The 19,540-nt window shown below is 38.6% G+C and overlaps 1 protein-coding gene across 3 annotated transcripts in view; it reads left to right on the forward strand.

The window, feature by feature from the left end:
- The window catches only part of LOC107714507 (SRSF protein kinase 1-like), a 54,081-nt gene extending 34,547 nt beyond the window's left edge, over positions 1-19,534 (forward strand). For all 3 annotated transcript variants that reach the window (XM_016520371.1, XM_016520370.1, XM_016520369.1), the window contains 13 exons: positions 561-669; positions 769-856; positions 1,133-1,220; positions 1,510-1,616; positions 1,687-1,852; positions 7,224-7,249; positions 7,364-7,571; positions 9,834-10,241; positions 14,014-14,114; positions 14,285-14,392; positions 17,029-17,098; positions 18,101-18,193; positions 18,446-19,534. In XM_016520371.1, the coding sequence (XP_016375857.1) occupies positions 561-669; positions 769-856; positions 1,133-1,220; positions 1,510-1,616; positions 1,687-1,852; positions 7,224-7,249; positions 7,364-7,571; positions 9,834-10,241; positions 14,014-14,114; positions 14,285-14,392; positions 17,029-17,098; positions 18,101-18,193; positions 18,446-18,630 (1,757 nt within the window). In that variant the 3' untranslated portion in view covers positions 18,631-19,534. The remainder of the gene's footprint in view (positions 1-560; positions 670-768; positions 857-1,132; positions 1,221-1,509; positions 1,617-1,686; positions 1,853-7,223; positions 7,250-7,363; positions 7,572-9,833; positions 10,242-14,013; positions 14,115-14,284; positions 14,393-17,028; positions 17,099-18,100; positions 18,194-18,445) is intronic.
- Positions 19,535-19,540: the final 6 nt, after the last annotated feature.

The raw sequence follows: 19,540 nt of genomic DNA on the forward strand, positions 1-19,540 counted from the left end.
CATATTATTAGTATTATTATAAATGATTAAATTGTTTTTTTTATTTTTTTACATTGAAATGACTACTATTACAATAGTAATATTTCTTATTTAATACTTAAATTTAATAATAATCATTATCATAATAATCACATTGAAATATAATCACAATATGAATTGTATTGCCAAGTTGCAACACCCTTAAAGAAGCACAGCAAACCGGGAGCTTGTTTCTCTGAAATTTGTTTAATATACAAATGAGTGAACATAGATCTTAAAAAGATCTTGAATAATTAATTCGTAACTACATTTTACATTTTGGGGGAGTTGAACTACATAACATTTTATAACATAAATAACCTTGGCTTGAATTACCTGACTTTGTAGTTAAAGAATATGCCACACTATTTAACCAAGTTTTCTTTCATGAATCATTAAAGAGGTGCATATAAGTCATTTCATGTATGAATATTGAATAAAATATATCTAGAAAGTGTAAATTTTTGACCCTGATATTCAAATAAGTCCAGATGTTTTGTTGCTAACATTGTTTTCTAACAGCCAAAAACGCTATTTTCTAGGTGGTTATCACCATGTGAAAATAGGCGACCTGTTTAACGGACGGTACCATGTAATCCGCAAGCTGGGATGGGGTCATTTTTCCACTGTTTGGTTTGCTTGGGACATACAGTACGTTCACTTACCTGTCTGTTTTTTCTTTTTCTTTCTGCAATACCATTTATAAATTAATTATGTGTACTGAGAGGGAATTTATTGTTTTGGTTGCAGAGGGAAGCGTTTTGTGGCCATGAAAGTGGTTAAGAGCGCAGAGCACTACACTGAAACAGCACTCGATGAGATCAAGCTCCTGAGAGCGGTGAGTTACCCCGACACCAGCGCTGCCTTAGAGACCATTACTAAGAATTATTCCCGAGACCATTTAGTGTCAGATGAATTGGACAGCGTGCCACAGTGTGGTGGGAAAGTAATGAAAGTCAGGTGTATCCACATGCCCCGAGGAAAGTGGTTTCATCAAATGAAAACACAGTTTATTTTGTAATAAACCAAAGAAAATGGTTTCGAAACGTAGAGTGTCTCGTCTGTAAAACTGTCTGAGGCCCGAGTTATTTTTTCCCCCATCTGGTGAATTCAGGTCAGGAACACAGACCAGAATGATCCCAGCAGGGAGAAAGTGGTGCAGTTATTGGATGATTTCAAGATCTCGGGTGTGAACGGATCCCGTATCCTTTCAGTGACACTGTTTATTGTACAGGTCTCCTTTGGTTTTATGAGGGATCCACAGGTGTTTTTCTAGTGCACTCCATATTTGCTTCTATACAGGATGCAGTTTTCAGCTGCCGCTCAATCTCTCGATCCACAGCTGTGAGAGTAGGCACTTTGCCCAGATTCAGCCCAGCTCGCTCTTTTATTTGTGAAGTGCAGCTCGTAATGAGCTGGAGCTCTTGGCTTGTGTTCCCGGAGGACCTGGACTTTTGTTCTCCATCATTTCCCTTTAACATACGCTGTCAGATGTGTGTATGGTGTTTGAAGTTCTCGGCCACCATCTGCTGAAGTGGATTATCAAGTCCAACTACCAGGGCCTGCCGCTGCCGTGTGTCAAGAGCATTATTCGACAGGTGTGTGTTTTCTGCTCATAATAATTTGATGTGGTTTACTGCAGGTCAAACCGAAATTTTCTCTGTGTAGGTTTTGCAAGGCCTGGACTACCTGCACACCAAGTGTAAGATCATTCACACTGATATAAAGCCAGAGAACATCTTGATGGACGTGAATGAGGCGTACGTCAAAAGACTGGCTGCGGAGGCCACGGAGTGGCAGAAATCTGGAGCTCCACCACCTTCTGGATCCGCAGGTGACGGCAAGCGCTGCTCTCAGAACATTTAGATTGTTTAGGGATTATTAACAGACGGGACAAAACTTCTAATATGTCACAATTATTATTAATGTTATTATTAAAGGTGCCATAGAATGGAAAACTGTATTTACCTTGGCATAGTTGAATAATAAGAATTCTGTACATGGAAATGACATACCGTGAGCCTCAAACACCATTGTTTCCTTCTTGTGTAAATCTCTGAAAACCACTGAAAAAGAGGCGAATCCCAACATAACACCAACTGTGACGTTACAGTCAGGATCATTAATGTTTACGCCCCCAACAGTTGCATAACGTACACCAGCCCATGTTCTAGGCCAGCCGGACCTGCACAGCCGATTTGTTGCCAATTATTGCTATTAAAACAATCAAAAACCGATAGATAGATAAATAAATAAAATAAACCGAAATTATTTTAAATCTTTTGCAATTAAAGTGCCCCTGTTATGGATTTTTGAAAATGACCTTTCATGCAGTGTGTAACACAGCTCTAAGTGAATGAAAACATCCTGCAGAGTTTTAAATCTGAAAGTGCACCGTGTGTAAAGTTATTGTCTCTCAAAAGAAAGCAACTTAATCACCTCTGGTTGGCCATTGCGTTCTAGAAATCAACAACTGAGTCTGTGATTGGCTACATTGCGCAACCCTTTAAACACGTGTTATAAATAGTAACTCTGCCTAGCTTGCACGTGTTAATCATTTTAATGTTATTGTTCTTTTTGCTTTTGTGCAACGCATAAATAATTTATGTTTTAGACATTTTATATTTAGATAATTTCTATTTTGCGGGAGTCCCGCGAATCATTTTATTCTCCTGCATCCCGCACACACATGAGTCTCTTCCCGCCCGCACTCGCCCATCAAGAGTTGTCCCGCGCCGCACCCTGTTGCGTTGGGTTTTCATTCAGACTAGAGACCTGCACTCCCGCGGGAGTACCGCGGGAGTGCAGGTCTCTATAGTCTGAATGAAAATGCAAATTCATTCTTTGCCACTAGGTGCCGCTTTTGGAGTGTAAAATAGCGGTTTCCCCGGTAACACTGTAAGCAAAGCAGCACTACGCTCACAAACGCTGCTTTATCAGGCATTACAGGCATGATGAAATGAAAATGAGACCAATCGGACCAATCACCGCATATTAGCGTCACGCAAAGGAGGGGTTTAGAAAAATGAATCGAGCGAATCATTTGGGAGTCATTGAGGAAGTAAGGTAAAAATAAATGCATATTATAAAACAATGAAAGTGTTTTTTTACCTTGCATGCATGTCAACCTGTTGTTGGGGACTCCCAAAACCAAAATATGAACCTTTCATTACCCATAGGGTCACTTTAAGATAAGATAAAGATATCACTGACCCTAAACTGCAACGTCCTACTTTATTAACTTTCTAAAGTGTCAAAAAAAGTGGAAAAGACAAGTCCAAAAACGCTTATAACAGCTGGATCTGCCAACACAGAGGCTGCGTCCGCGTCCTCACTCACAACTCTCTCTCAAGCCTCATTCTTGCAAAATCTCTCAAAATCTGTATCTTCGTCTGATACACGCTCTAACATATAAGGTTGGATGCTTAATCTCTCCATCGTTCACACCAGACAGTAGAGATCTGTTTGCTGTGTGAGCTACTGAAATGAGCTGCGCTGTGAAACAGCCAATCAGAGCAGAGCTCAACATTATTCATGACCCTTCCAAATAAGGTAATAACAGACCATTTCATTTTAGGGACAAATCCTAGGGTTGTAAATGGACATGTAAAACCGTTTCTGGAGAATTTTTGCCCTTACCTAAGCCACATACCTTCTATGTAGATATTGGAGAACAATTTTAAATATTGTATCAATGCATTCTATGGCACCTTTAAAGGAACGGTTGATTCAAAAATGAAAATTTGCTGAAAATGTACTCACCCTCAGGCCATACAAGATGTAGATGAGTTTTTTCATCAAAACAGATTTGGAGAAATTTAGTATTACATCACTTGCTTACCAATGGGTCCTATACAGTGAATGGGTGCCGTCAGAATGAGAGTCTAAACAGCTGAAAAAAACATCACGATGCAATCCAAAAAACGTTAAAAAAAAAACAATTGTAATACATATCAAATCGGCTACTAAATATTGTTGTAATATCGAATCGGTAGGTCTATGTTGAATATCATCTTTAATAGACAGCAGAGAGCTTTATAATCTACAATAGAACTGGCCAGTTATTACAGGGTGTCCGCGGGGTCTTAAAAAGTATTAAAAGTTGATAAATCAATTTAGACAAAATTAAGGCCCTTAAAAAGTATTAAAGTCTTAAATGCCATTTTCCAAGGTATTACATTTTGTATCATCTTTTCATTATGTATATTTGTCGAATAGTGGGGTCCTGTGTATTTTATTTATGGAATCCCGCAAGATTTGACGTCATCTGTTACGGCGCGCACTGACTGACTGCGTCCCTGAGTGATAGCGCGGGGCTTGTTGATCCCGCTCGCTGAATTTCTGACCATTATCGCATGCTCCCATCCGCTCCCGCGATTTTTGTGTCCGCTCCCGCAAACATTCTAATACTGTATATAATTTTGCCGCTATCAATATGTGGGGTATTTAAATCCCCTTTGAATGAGCGCTCTGTCGTAGTTCATTTTCACTTTCGATTTCGCGATCACGCGCGCACTGTGTAAAGGGAGCACATCCTACGATAAAAGATACTATTTGTCAATGCACTCGGGATCTGTTGAGAAGCAAATCCTCCAACATCTTGTCAGTTATCTCTCCTTACTTTTGACCCGTGATTAGTCAAATCTGACTTCTGCAGCTCGTGTTGGATGCAGGGTTGTTGTTGTGTTTTTGCACGAAATTGGGCTGCTTTTAAACTGTTGCCATGGGTTGATTTTCCCCAGTGGGTTAAAGGTTTGAAATATTGCATAAATTACATTTGGTTGAAATGCTTGTACTGAAACATTTTGCATTCTACCTGTAATAAAACTGTGCTAAATGTTTTGGGCCACACTAGTAGGAAGCATTTGAGCTGTGTTTATGATAAATGTGCATAACAGTGACTGTAAAATATGTATTTTAGGGATAGAAATTACATTTTTATATTTGGGACATGGTAATTGCGCTACTTAGGGCTGTTTTTTTTAATGGCATGGGCTTGGGATGCACAATTAAAATGATGTAATAGTTGTGATTATTATTTTACCTTCCATGATCAATCAGACACGATCAGGTGAAGTACTGACACTCTGTCAAGTCTGCATCAAATCAAGCACTCCGTAATCACAGGTAAACTGTCTGATCTTATTAAAAATGTATTCTACCAGTATGTTCATTGGGTTATGATAACTTTTGCATTATATATTTTTTAGAGCTGTCAAGCAAGTATATTTTTTTAATCTAATTAATTACACAATGTGGCGAATAAATCGAATTGCACATCAAATTTGGTTGAGAAATTGCCCCTAAAAGGATAATTTAAAGTCATTATTGTGTTAAATGGGAAAAGCATCAAATAGATGTTACGAAAAGTAGCTTTAGAAAGAAATATTTGATTCAACACAGAATTTGACAAACTTTTTTTTAAAGCTGCATCTGAATTGGTATTTAGATATATTTACAGACCGTTTATTTCAGCTCAGTGGTGACATGAATGCACTGCAGGTATGGTTGTATAAATAATGCCATGAGATTAACAGGATTTAAAAGGGAATTAAAGGGAAAATTTAAATTGTCATCATTTACTCACCCTTATTAGGGGTGGGGGAAAAAATCGATACAGCATAGTATCGCAATATACGGTATCGATACACGGAAGCCAAGTATCGAACTTTTATTATACTATTTGGTAGAATAATAAAATCAATTTCTTTACAATCCACTAGATGGTGGTGTTGAGTTCTTTTCTGGTGAGGTCAGCTGGGTCACCTTCAGCATGCAGTAATTTAGTAAAATAAAGATGTTGGCATCATGGAAAGTTATCAGGAAAGCCCCATCTGCGTTCAAATAGGATGTATGGACTTCGGATTTGTAAACAAGGAGGGGATGTAAGTAGGGGTGCACCGAATTTTCGGCAGCCGAAAATTGCATTTTTGGTTTTCGGATGAAAGAGAAAAACGGCCGAAAATGCGAGCCGAAAATATAGGCTACATATAATAATAATTATATATATGGTGCGCCGCACCCCGCCCGGCAGTGTTCAGTGCACTCAATTTCTTTACAATCCACTAGATGGTGGTGTTGAGTTCTTTTCTGGTGAGGTCAGCTGGGTCACCTTCAGCATGCAGTAATTTAGTAAAATAAAGATGTTGGCATCATGGAAAGTTATCAGGAAAGCCCCATCTGCGTTCAAATAGGATGTATGGACTTCGGATTTGTAAACAAGGAGGGGATGTAAGTAGGGGTGCACCGAATTTTCGGCAGCCGAAAATTGCATTTTTGGTTTTCGGATGAAAGAGAAAAACGGCCGAAAATGCGAGCCGAAAATATAGGCTACATATAATAATAATTATATATATGGTGCGCCGCACCCCGCCCGGCAGTGTTCAGTGCACAGGTTTCACTCTCCTCATCACTCCTCATCGGTTTGACGCTCCGCTCAATATTCCTCTCTATGAATGTGCGTTCCGCTCGTGTACCACTCATGCTCACCGGAAAAGCAAAGTCCGCTCAAATAACTCTGACAAGGCAAGTTTATTTATATAGCACATTTCGTACACAATGGTAATTCAAAGAAACCTGTCTGACTTTCTTTCAGAAAGTTTTTTGAAGCAGAATGAATATTATTATTTCATGTTACATTATAATATTTAAAATATGATAAATATAATAAATTAAATGTAAATAATTATAGAATGTTTATTGTAAATATTACTAAATTATTACAAATATTGAATTTGCTAGAAGTCACAAATAACTAGTAATGTTTTGGTCAAAAGCTGTATATATAGCATTTAGACTGTCAGGGTGTTTATGAATGTTCTGTTGTATTGGTTTGATTTTAAACATGCTAAAAACAGTATGTCAGTGGTGAAAATGTTATGGTTCTGATATCAGTGACAGACTGCTGTTTTATATAGCTGTAACTTCACATCCATTCACCTCTTCTGACACCTCAGCATAGAACATATCCATTGATACATTATGCAGAGTGACGTAAAGTCTGCAGGATGTTTCTAAATGGAGAGCAGTGACTCATGAGCTCCTCTAAACAACTGAAGGATGACGCATTTTCTGGAGAACCTCATGTGCACTGCTTTTGAACTCTGTGTAGCAACTGAAAACATGTCCTGCTTTCACGATGTCGATAGTGCACAACAAAGATGCTGATGTTGTCTTCTCTTTTCCATCTTCCTCCTCCATTGCAGTGAGTACAGCTCCGGCCTCAAAACAAGTGAGTGTTCCTCAGAGATGAGTTCTTTAGCATCTTCCTTGATGTTCATCGGTAGCACATTCACACATAAAAAGGTAAAAGTTCATAGAAAAGTTAAAAGATTCTTTTCTTCAGATGGGCAAAATGTCCAAGAACAAGAAGAAAAAGATGAAGAAGAAACAGAAGCGTCAGGCTGAGCTCTTGGAGAAGAGGATTCTAGAGATAGAGGGGCTAGAGAAATGCCCTGAGGGAGGAGAAGAGGAAGAGGAGGATGAAACTGAGACGCCCGAGAGCACCCCGTCAGTCCCCACCCTGCATGACATCACAGCTGAGGCCACACTAGGTGAGTGAACATCAACTCAAACATGTGATTATTAGTACTCTTAGAGCAAGTCGTTCGTTAACGGCTAGTCTATGGAAAACAGTACATCGGGCAGGACATCCAAACACTCGCCTATAATTCATCGACCTCAAATATGGCTTATCATCTGAAATATGCAAGTAGCAGCAACTTTACATGGCCGCTCAATCTAATATTAGAAATGTGCGCTATTCAGTGTCTGTGTGGAGTGTGGAAGCTGAACAGTAGCGCTCACTGCAGGACAGATGGAGGCGCCGGTGCGCTCACTTGCTCTTACAGTGCCCCTATTATGGATTTTTGAAAATTACCTTTCATGCAGTGTGTAAAACGGCTCTAAGTGAATGCAAACATCCTGCAAAGTTTTAAATCTGAAAGTGCACCGTGTGTAAAGTTATTGTCTCTCAAAGAAAGAGTCGACTCTGAATCATTGAAACGAGTCGTTTTTAAAACGAATCCCAAGCCGTTTCATCTTGACATCAACATGAAACATTAGCATATTGCCCGCCCACTTGTTGGTCTTTTCGCATTGGTCTGAATGAAAATGCAAATTCATTCTTTGCCACTAGGTGCCGCTTTTGGAGCGGTAAAATAGCGGTTTCCCCAGTAACGCTGTACACAATGCAGCACTGCGCTCACAAACGCTGCTTTATCAGGCATTACAGGCATGAGGAAATGAAAATGAGATCAATCTGACCAATCACCGCAGATTAGCGTCACGCAAAGGAGGGGTTTGGAAAAATGAATCGTTGAGCGAATTGTTTGGGAGTCGTTGAGCAAATAAAGTAAAAATAAATGCATATTATAAGACAATGAAAGTGTTTTTTGACCTTGCATGCATTTCAACCTGTTATTGGGGACTCCCAAAACACTTTAAAATACTCCCTCATTTTTGGTCATACAGATAAGAAGAATAACGCATCTTTCGAATCAGTAAAGACTCTACGTTTATTTGTGTGCACTCACAAGAACAACAAAACATTGCGCTTTTGTAAAATAATGAAAGCAAACAGGATGCACTTTCTGCCGTCTCGGTCTCCGTGAAGTTGAGCGCGAAACTCTGTGTATGCTTGCCTTACAGACATAAAAAATATATATCTATAGAGAGTGAAATGTCTACTTTCAAATAAACTAATTCAAATGGAAAACAAATATTCTCAGATTATGTAATCCGTATGAAACATGCATACAGGCGCATCCACTACTGCGGAGATGACGAGTCGGTGTCGCCGAGTTCATCTCTTAAATCGAAAACAAAGAAAGTACTAGTTTATCAATGAATTATTAAAATGTTAATGCAGCCTCCTTACTGTTTTTCCCTGACACATTCATAATCATTATCTTCTGCGGTGTTCTGTGGCAAGTTTTATGCATGCGCTTATTAGGCAATGTAGGCAATTAAACGCTCATTATTATGATTTAACTTATTTATTAATAAACGTGCGATTAGTCGACTAATGCTTCAAATGAATGGCTACTAGTTGACCAGAAAAATCTTTAGTCGAGGACAGCCTTAAACAACACTGACAGCAAGGCCCAAACTGTGCAGGTAAATTGCTTTTCAATCAATATAACAAAATAATTCAAAGTAAAATTCATTAAAGAACTCGTCAAACATTTTTTAATTAACTTCAATGAAAGAATATAGAAAAACTGCATAATGTATATTGTACACTGTATGTACATACATATATATGATTTTCTACAAATATATACAATTTTCTATTCATATTATAATATATCTAATATTCCATCAATGCAATGCACTGTAATGCATTTAAATTTGAATGCAGAACTAGATGTTGATTTAGTAACCGCTATGATGGATTCAGTCAGTTCATTCAGGAAAGGATTTGTCAGACTAAGTCTTTCTTTAAAAACTGTGTTTTGTTATTTGATCAATCTAGCAATGCACTCAGAACACCTTAGCAACAATTAATGCTCTGGCATCCATCAACAACACTGAGCATAGGCAAATACCAGTTACATTTTCTTATACATTAAATGTTAATCTAAAGCGGTTACTGCTATTATTAATTATGAAATGACACACTGGGCTTTGTTGTGAGATATTCTGTAATGTAGCAGAATCTCTGCTGCTTTTCTTTGAGTCTAGCCACATCCTAGTCATTTAAAAAAAAAATCATGCTTCCAGCTACTGTCTTCATCAATTATAACTGGTGCTGCTGCGCTTGAGAGTCCGAGTACTGTGTCGAGACATATCAGTTGAACTTCTTTCCACCCCAGATGGCATCTCAGATGGTTGGTCTCAGCACAGAGGCGCCATCAACGGTCACAGCCAGGTCCCTGAGGAAGAGCAGACCCTGGATCTCCAGCAACAGATGAAGGACGACACCCCCGTGAACCCCTACGACAGCGGCACTGAGGGCTCCGAGCCTACTAACCCTTACCCAGCGTGCAACGGCACCGTAGAGAACGAGCCCAGTCCTCCATCCCCTGTCGCCACAGACGGTAATGGACCTTTGATTTGTGGCATGGTTGAGTCACAGTGCCCTAGGGTGCAGGATCAAGAGAGCCCCACGGCGGAGCTGAACTGCTCCGGTTCTGTTGAGGGCCCCAGAGCGGAGATGGGCCTCACCATGGAGGTGGACCCCAGCGCGCAGGCGGCCACAGAGGAGGAGAGTCTGAAGGACGGTCAGTGCGGAGCTCTCGTTGGAGGAACACCCCTCTGTTTGCTCTTTACTAACTCCCCTCCCTCCTCTCTCTGTCTCTCTCTCTCCGTCTGTATGTTTTCCTACGGAGTCTCTAACACTGTCAGCTGAACTGGAATCACTAACAGCCTGATTTTGTGGTGTTGAATAATGTTAGCAGTATTTAACCAGGAAAGGGGCAGTTCACATAAAACATGAATTTGATGAAACTATAAAATTATAAAGTTGGAGTTCCTCCAGTCATATCAGGAAATTACTTTTAAATTTACAGGCAATGAAATTAATGGGTTTTAAAAGTAATAAACAAATAATCAATTAGACTAAGGTTAAAAATAAATTAAAAACAAAAAATTATAAATAAAAATTTTAATTATCAATTATGTGCATAAAAATGATTTTGGAAAAGAGGCAAATGCTATACAGTATATACAGATAGTAAGTGTTATATGAATTACAAACTTTAATGGGGATTAAATAATATAAAATTATAATATTTAATGGGGATTAAATAATACATTTTTATATATTTTGGAATAATTATAATTTAATAGTATATATATATATATATATAATTTAAATACATTTAAATAATTAAAAGAAATTATTATCAAAATAGTTAGATGATAGTTCTCCATTAGTTGCAGTACTACAATACTAAATTCTTAAAAAAGTCAAGGACATTTTAATGAATTGATGTTTCTAAATATTTTAAGAGCTGAAGAAATTGCTCATTGTGAATGCAGTTTTTTTTTTAATCATTAATTTTTCCATTACACATGAAAAAGGAAGGATAAAAGTCATGTAAATACAATGGTAGATGGACTGGGTTAGGAACCCTGAATTAAATGAACGTTCGTTTTTTTTTTTTTTTCAGGGAACTGTTCCTTTCTCTATCTGTTATGATGACGTTCATTCACATCAGACTGAAGTCATATTTGTCATAGTTGCCTATAACTAATGCATGTATAAATTGTTTCATTGAAAAATGGGTCACACTTTATTTTAAGGTCAAATTCTTGCTATTAACAAACCATTAACTATTACTTTTGACTCAATAAACTCCTAATTTGCTGCTTATTAATAGTTAGTAAGGTAGTTGTTAAGTTTAGGTATTGGGTAGGATTAGGGATGTAGAATATTGTCATGCAGAGTATGTGCTTTATAAGTACTAATAAACAGCCAATATGTTACAGCAAACAGCTAATCAACTAGTTAATAGTGAGAATTGGTCCCTATACTAAAGTGTTACCACGTTTTCTCACATGGCAAATTTTTGGATAAGTAATGAAAAGTGTGAGTATTGAGTTTTACTCATTTGGAAGAATTTAACTGTAACTTGCAATCATGTCACTTACGCAAGGTCCTCAATTTTGTAACTATGACTTTTACCTCAAACTCCTAATTTGCTGCTTATTAATAGTTAGTAAGGTAGTTGTTAAGTTTAGGTATTGGGTAGGATTAGGGATGTAGAATATTGTCATGCAGAGTATGTGCTTTATAAGTACTAATAAACAGCCAATATGTTACAGCAAACAGCTAATCAACTAGTTAATAGTGAGAATTGGTCCCTATACTAAAGTGTTACCAAAAAATGATTTCTTATTGCTGTTGTCTTGAAGTCTTATAGTCAAGATGAAATGAAATCATCCTTTCACATTCTTAACACACTTTTTTTTTTGTCCTATTGTGCATTATTCATCAGTGCATGTTAATCAAAACAAAAATCAGTTTTTCTTTCATCAAAAAGCAATAATGAGCTCCAGCTGTGAAAATACTTTTTTTTTTTTTTTGGCTGATGTCAACAGTCTGTCTTATGTTGCATTAGTTTTAACTCGGAAAGTAGTAATTTCCAACTTCCTCGTGGGAAAAGTGCATCAGAATGCCACTTGAAGTCGGGCTTCCCATTTATAGACTTGTGTGAAATTCCACAACAGAGAGATCTATGGCTTCACATGCACATAGTGGCACATAGTGGCGCACAGTTGTTCACAATAATGATCAATAATGACAAATGTTCATTTTTAAAGTTTGGAAGTGTATCGCATTATGTAAGTATTAGCTGTCGATTGTGGTTTCATGTTGACTTGAATTCCCGGTGGTTTGATTTCGATGTTACAGGATAGCCCATTTCAAGTTTCACTCAGTTAAAGGTGCACTAAGCGATTTTTGCCAAACGATGTTGTTATTTGAAAGCACCAAAACAAACAAGCCCATACCCCAGCAGGACCTCACCCCTATTTTGAAATCTCTGCCCCACACGTACGTACACAACCATGGCAACGACGATCACGGAAACAAGTGAAGATGACACACAAGCATATTCAAACAAAAGCCAACACGGATAAGTTGTGTGAAACAAAGCAAAATCAACGTTACTCGCCTATCAAGAAGAAAAAACAACACAACCTCGGCGTACGATTCCAGGCCTTCCCACTCCTCGAGTTCTCTCCACCGCTGGAAAGCTGCTCCGATATTTACGTGGGTCCTACCTCTTGTCTGATCGTAACCCTTTTTTAAATGTTTTGTTCCTCTGATATTTTCCTCTTTTTTTATCTAGCATATTCAAACAAAAGCCAACACGGATAAGTTGTGTGAAACAAAGCAAAATCAACGTTACTCGCCTATCAAGAAGAAAAAACAACACAACCTCGGCGTACGATTCCAGGCCTTCCCACTCCTCGAGTTCTCTCCACCGCTGGAAAGCTGCTCCGATATTTACGTGGGTCCTACCTCTTTCCTGATCATAACCCTTCTTTTTAATGTTTCCTCAGAGATATTTAAAAAATAATAATTTTATCTGCAATCTCTCTCTATCTATAGTCGATTTGCTAATATCCGTCCTGTGCACTCAAATTGAGCTCTCTCTTCTCTCTATCATAACAAGACATGCCTCCTTACTGCTGATTGGCTACAAATGTGTTTTGGGACTCGGTCCGACGCTGTGGTCAGAAGCATTTTTCAAATATTGCTTAGTGCACCTTTAAAGGCAGGGCAAGTGATTTGGTTCAAAAACATTTTTTGTTATGCTGGTTTAAAGTCTCTTCACATCCCGATAGAAATCACTTAGTTAAGTGGTCTAAATGAATTTATATGTATTTACATCGTCTGTGGAAGGCGAAGGACCATAAAATGTTCGTCCAATCAGATTGTTTGGTCCGATGACTACAATTGGCTGTCCTACCTGCCTGTAAACGTATGTATTTGCATACCTCCAAGCGCTTTGTTTGAACAGACATGATACGTCATCAGCGCGTTACATTACGCTATTGCAGACCAAGCAAGAATGGACGGCGTTATTATTGTAATACTATGCACTTTGTACTGTAATGTTTTCTCACTGGTGAACGAGACATGAGGAGGTAATCTGACAGCGTTGGTGTCTCTCATGGTGTCGCTGGTTAGTCTCTGGTCTGCCTGTGCGTGTTCATGTGTTTTGTAGGAGGTGTGGCTTTGGAGAGTGATTTGCAGGGAGGGTGAGATCTTATGCTTTAACTTTCTTTCTGAAATTGTCTACCCTACATTTAAATCAATAAGACAAGCAGTTAACCACAGGTTACTGGTGTTCTAGTGTCTTCATCATGATGCTCTGGTTTTTCATGGCTGATATGGATTAATAGAGAGCCGCTGCATTAGTCTCAACATCCTACAAGGCTTTATAATTCAGCAAACACATTGAACCTCACAGGAGCCAATCCAGAATATGTGTGTGTTATTAACTCTAAAACCATCTTTCTCGTTCTTCTCTTGTACTGCAGCTAAGATTGCAGCAGGAAACCTGCTAGTCGACCCCCTGGATCTGCTAAACGCTGATAAGATCCGAGTGAAAATCGCTGACCTGGGCAACGCCTGCTGGGTGGTGAGTGTGGAGTTTTCCTTGCATTTACACCAGAAACGGCTCAGTCAGAGTGTTAAAGTGATAGTCCACCCCAAAACAAAGATTCTGCCAACCCTTAACTGAATTGATTGATTGAGATGCTGATGTCTCAGTTGCTTCTTCTTTATGTAATTCTTGTTTGTCATCATCAGCACAAGCACTTCACAGACGACATTCAGACGCGGCAGTATCGCTCTCTGGAGGTGTTGATTGGAGCAGGATACAGCACCCCAGCTGACATCTGGAGCACAGCTTGCATGGTGCGTTTAAAGACAGCCGAATGAGATTTAGAGTGCTTTCACACTAGCACTTTTGGTGCACACCTGGGTTCAATTGACATCAGAGTTCGGTTCGTTTGGATGATGTGAACGCTGTCTTCCGACCTCGGGTGCGCACCTGCGAACCGTACCCGAGTCCGCTTAAAAAGGGTGGTCTGGGGTATGGTTCATGTGAACTCCGGTACGATTCGCTGCTGATGTGAATGCAGTTATACCAAATCGCGGAAGTGAACCGCTATTAATGACGTATTATTTGAGAACAATGTGTGTTTGTGTGTTTCACTCACTTTCCTCAAGAGCGTGACTGACGCGCTGCAAGCAGAAAGCTGCATGTCTCATTTCTGTTTGCCTTTAGCAATCCTTGGAGCATTTGCAGTACATTCGTAAGACAGACGTAAGTGTCGTTATGCACTGAAGCTTTGTAAACAAAATGAATGGTTCAGAAACGCAGAGAGCAATGTTATGCATTTTGCCGCCTTCTCCTGCGCCGCCGTTACTAAGCAACGGGGTAAACAGCTGCTGGCTTGATGACGCAAACGAACCGCGGTTCGGACCCAAATAAAATAATATGAACGCAGTCCAGCAGGGGGAGGAGGGAGTAATCGAACTCGGGTTCGGACCAGGCCATCGAACCAAGTGTGAAAGCACCCTTATTCAGAGCCTATATTTTAAAAAAAAATGGAATGAAGTGTGCAGTTCCAAAACATCAAAGTTTCAAATCAGCAACTCTGTTGCAAAACCCAGTGAGCTGAGTTTTGTGTTAGCATGTTGCTAAAGTAATGACTCGATACTCGAATTTCATTCCAGTAGCTTTAAGTTAGCATATTGCTGAGGTAATGATTCAATATTCAAATTTGGTTCCAGTAGAGTTTTGTGATAGGATGTTGCTAAAGTAATGACTCTATACTCAAATTTGATTTTAATAGTTTTACGTTAGCATTTTGCCAAAGTAATAATTTAGTTGCCAAACTCTAATTTCATTCCAGTAGTTTTGTGGTTGCATGATGCTAAGGTAGTGACTCAATACCCAAATTTCATTCTAGTAGAGCTTTGTTAACATTTTTTCTAAAGTAATGACTCGATGGACCCTTTTCACAAGACTGTGATGATGCTTTTAACGGTCATCAGCATCGTTAATCCTCAAGTTTTTCATATTTGTATTTTTTTATTAAATGTATGTACATTTATAACACTATTCTTTGTAGTATATCACCTTTGCATCAAATTACAAAAAAACTGTTAACGCTAATGCGAGGATGTTTCTAATGCAGTGTCTATGGGAGGGACGGTAAATTTGACATCGTTCTCTCTTCTGACTGCCGTTATCAGTCTCTCTCAATTTTTTTCCTTTTATTGAAAGTCATGAAAACACTATCGAGGAGTTTTTTTTTTTTTGCTATTTGAGCAAATGGAAATGCAAAAAATATATATTGTGGTACTCTTCCATTCGCTGCTCTTCAAGTTAACCCAACTATGACGACTTCCGCTGCTGAGAAACCCGGAAATGTGGAAAAAGGTCCATACTCAAATTTGATTTTAATAGTTTTACGTTAGCATTTTGGTAAAGTAATGATTCGATATACAAATTTAATTCCAGTAGTTTTGCGTTAGCATGTTGCTAAAGTAGTGATTCGATACTCAAATTTGGTTTTAATAGTTTTGCGTTAGCATGTTGCTAAAGTAATGATTCGATACACAAATTTAATTCCAGTAGTTCTGCATTAGCATGTTGCTAAGGTAGTCTGCTAATTTCATTCTAGTAGAGTTTTGTTAACATTTTTGCTAAAGTAATGACTTGATGCTCAAATTAAATTTTTATAGTTTTACGTTAGCATTTTGGTAAAGTAATGATTCAATATAAAAAATTTTATTCCAGTAGTTTTGCGTTAGCATGTTGCTAAGGTAGTGACTCGATACCCAAATTTGATTCCAGTAGCTTTACGTTAGCATGTTGCTAAAGTAATGATTCGATATTCAAATTTGTTTCCAGTAGAATTTTGCGTTAGCATGTTGTTAAGATAGTGACTTGATATGCAAATTTGATTACAGTAGCTTTATGTTAGCATGTTGGCAAGGTAATGACTCTAATTTAATTCCAATAGTTAAGCATCAGCATTTTGCTAAAGTAATGACCCTAATTTGATTCCAGTAGTTTTGTGTTGGCATGTTCTTAAAGTAACGACTTAACAGTAGTACATTAGCATGTTGCTAACGTTATGACACTTTTTTTTTTTTGGCACTATTTTGGAACGGCCTTAGTGTCTTAAAATGCTGTGTAGGTCGGCAGCTTTCGGAACAGAGCTAATTTCCTGTCAGGCTGAAGTCAGGTGTCAGAGGAAGGTGACTCTATGACTGACTCTCCGAGCGTTTCACTGACGCTGCTCCCTCGGCCTTTTGTCCTGCTTTGCGCTGCACAGACTCTGCACCTTTTTAAGCAGTAAGGCCAGACCCACTGAGAGAGGTTAAACTCTGTTTGTATCAGTATTTCAAACCCACTGCGTAACAATAGTGTTGCGAGCTGCACTCGCTTCAGTCAGCCTACTACCTAGAGAATATGATAATAGGATCGCTATGTCCACACACACATGCATGCCTTCTCAAAGTGTGTCTCTCCCTAGGCATTTGAGCTGGCAACAGGCGATTACCTGTTTGAGCCTCACTCCGGAGAGGATTATTCCAGAGATGAAGGTAATTATTCTTCCACAGCTTGGGATTCAACCCACACAACTTTAGCAGACCCGCAGCCAATCAAAAGCTCCAACACATAAACAAACAGTCGCATCTGGAGAACAAATCACACTGCGCCTATTAATTAGCACTTGAACGAGAACCATTACTAGACACTCAAGCGCAGTGTAATATTTGCGCTGTCATTATGGAGGTGGCACTAGGGAGTGAATGGCCAGAGAGGTTTTGGCCTCTGAGCTGTTTTAAGAATTCCTGCTGTGCTGAAATATACAATATAGTAACTAGGGATGCAGAATATATCAATACCACAGCAGCCTTAATTTATCAGTTTCAGTCGATATCCTATATTTTTGTGCATTACATTTTTACACTTGGATTACATTTGCCATCATTAACACTCACTTAGGGTTCATCTTTAAAAACACTAATAATTTTATCTTTAACAAATATCAAAACGAATATCCTTTTTTCATATGGTACATAATAATGCTGGGTAACACTTTATTTTAAGGTGTCCTTGTTACACGTTACATGTACTTACTATTATAATAACAATAAATTATGCATAATTACATGCAAGCAACCCTAGACCAAAACCTCATCCTAACCCTAACCATATAGTAAGTTCATGTAGTTAATTAATATTACTCAGTACTTACATGTATAATTACATAGTTTTTTTGTTTGTTTGTTTGTTTTTGTCTAACCCTTTTTTAATATTAAATTAATAGCGGCTTTCACAGTTTTAATAGTGCAGCCCTAATAGTAACAGCTAAATACTCAATTTTTATTTTATAAAATTATTTTAGAAATGTTTATTACATAGTAATTGTTGTAAAAGCAATAATTCATATTTCAAAAAAAATGCCAACTCTAAATCAATGGCAAACATGAATTGGCAGGACAATAGATAACATTTTTAGCACATCAATTCAGTTTTAAAAGTTTGCTGCTTGTAAATGTCAGAAGCTTTATCTCGAGCCTCATTTCTATTGTAAACAGATCACATCGCGTTGATCATCGAGCTGCTGGGGAAGATTCCTCGTAAACTCGTCATGAACGGCAAATACTCCAAGGAATTTTTCACCAAGAAAGGTACGTCTGTCAATAGACACTTGTTACATGATTAATTGCTTAGCTAATGCGTTTCACTTACTTGATAAACCTGCTGGCAGTGTTCAGTAGCTTTGTGTGAATGTCACAGTTTGACTGATGGGGTATGTCTGCACTCCCATTATTAGTATGGCTATACATTTTTAGTGTGCGTGTAAATGCATAGCCGCTCTTATTTCCAGCTGTAACTTCTGATTGGGTGTGGATGTGTCCATGTATTTATTTGTACGCTAGGTGACCTGAGGCACATCACCAAGCTGAAACCGTGGGGTTTGCCGGACGTGCTGGTCGAAAAGTACGAATGGCCCCGAGAGGAAGCCCAGAATTTCTCGGACTTCCTCCTCCCAATGTTGGACCTCATTCCAGAGAAAAGAGCAACGGCTGCCGAGTGCCTCCGTCATTCCTGGATCGCCACCTAGTGGCCAAAAAGCTCCGAAACGTGCACACACACACACACTCTCACACGCCCATGAATGCTCCCCACTGACAGACGCCGTCTTAGGGAGTCACGGCAGATACAAGAAGGTCCGCTCACACAGATCCAGTTCTCAAATCGTCGTCGCTTTTTTACGTAATTGTTATCATTTGAGTGTACCGTCGTTTCAGTGGTTTGTGCTCTTGCCGATTTATCTAACAACCACTTTTCTATCAATATCCGTCATATCACAGGATGGTTTGAATTGATTTATCTTCTTAAGAGTTCCACTTCTCTGTTTTCTTAGTGTTTGCAGTAACTCGCACTCAGTAGCTGATTGTACCGTTTTTTTTTTCATTGTATTAAAAAAACGATTGTTGATCGTAGCTTCCTTCGAATTGTTTTCCATATCTTCACAAGGGGTTTTACATCAGAGGTCTGAATGAAGGGAACACGAATGGACGTTTTCGAAGTCCTGAGTGCGTTTCAGAAATCTTCATATTGAATGTGAGCTACTCTACAGTGCAAGAGAAACACACACGTATTTTTACCGCAAAGGGCAAAAAGAAAATCAAAGAGAAATGCTAACTTTTCACATGTCATAAAATCCTTAAAGGACTATCATGGTTTGCACGACAGTAATAATGACATTTAATATGTGAATGCCAGGGAGGAGTTTTGGTATCAAGGTCGTTACAAAATCTCAAATCAGTGAAAACGTTTCAAATTTTGTACATACTCATACCAAAGAGTTGGTTCTTCACACGATCAGTGTTGTACAGTCCCATTATTTGTGTACAGTTTTGCTATGAATAAATGGCTTAAGGAAAATGTTTGAGAATCACTGATTTCGAGATGCCTTGATGTGAATCTGCAATGATCTGTGCATCTTTTTGAGCTTCCCCCCCCCCCCC

The sequence above is a fragment of the Sinocyclocheilus rhinocerous genome, unplaced genomic scaffold, assembly GCF_001515625.1.
Source record: "Sinocyclocheilus rhinocerous isolate Xijiao unplaced genomic scaffold, SAMN03320098_v1.1 scaffold269, whole genome shotgun sequence".
NCBI classification, from domain to species: Eukaryota; Metazoa; Chordata; class Actinopteri; order Cypriniformes; family Cyprinidae; genus Sinocyclocheilus; species Sinocyclocheilus rhinocerous.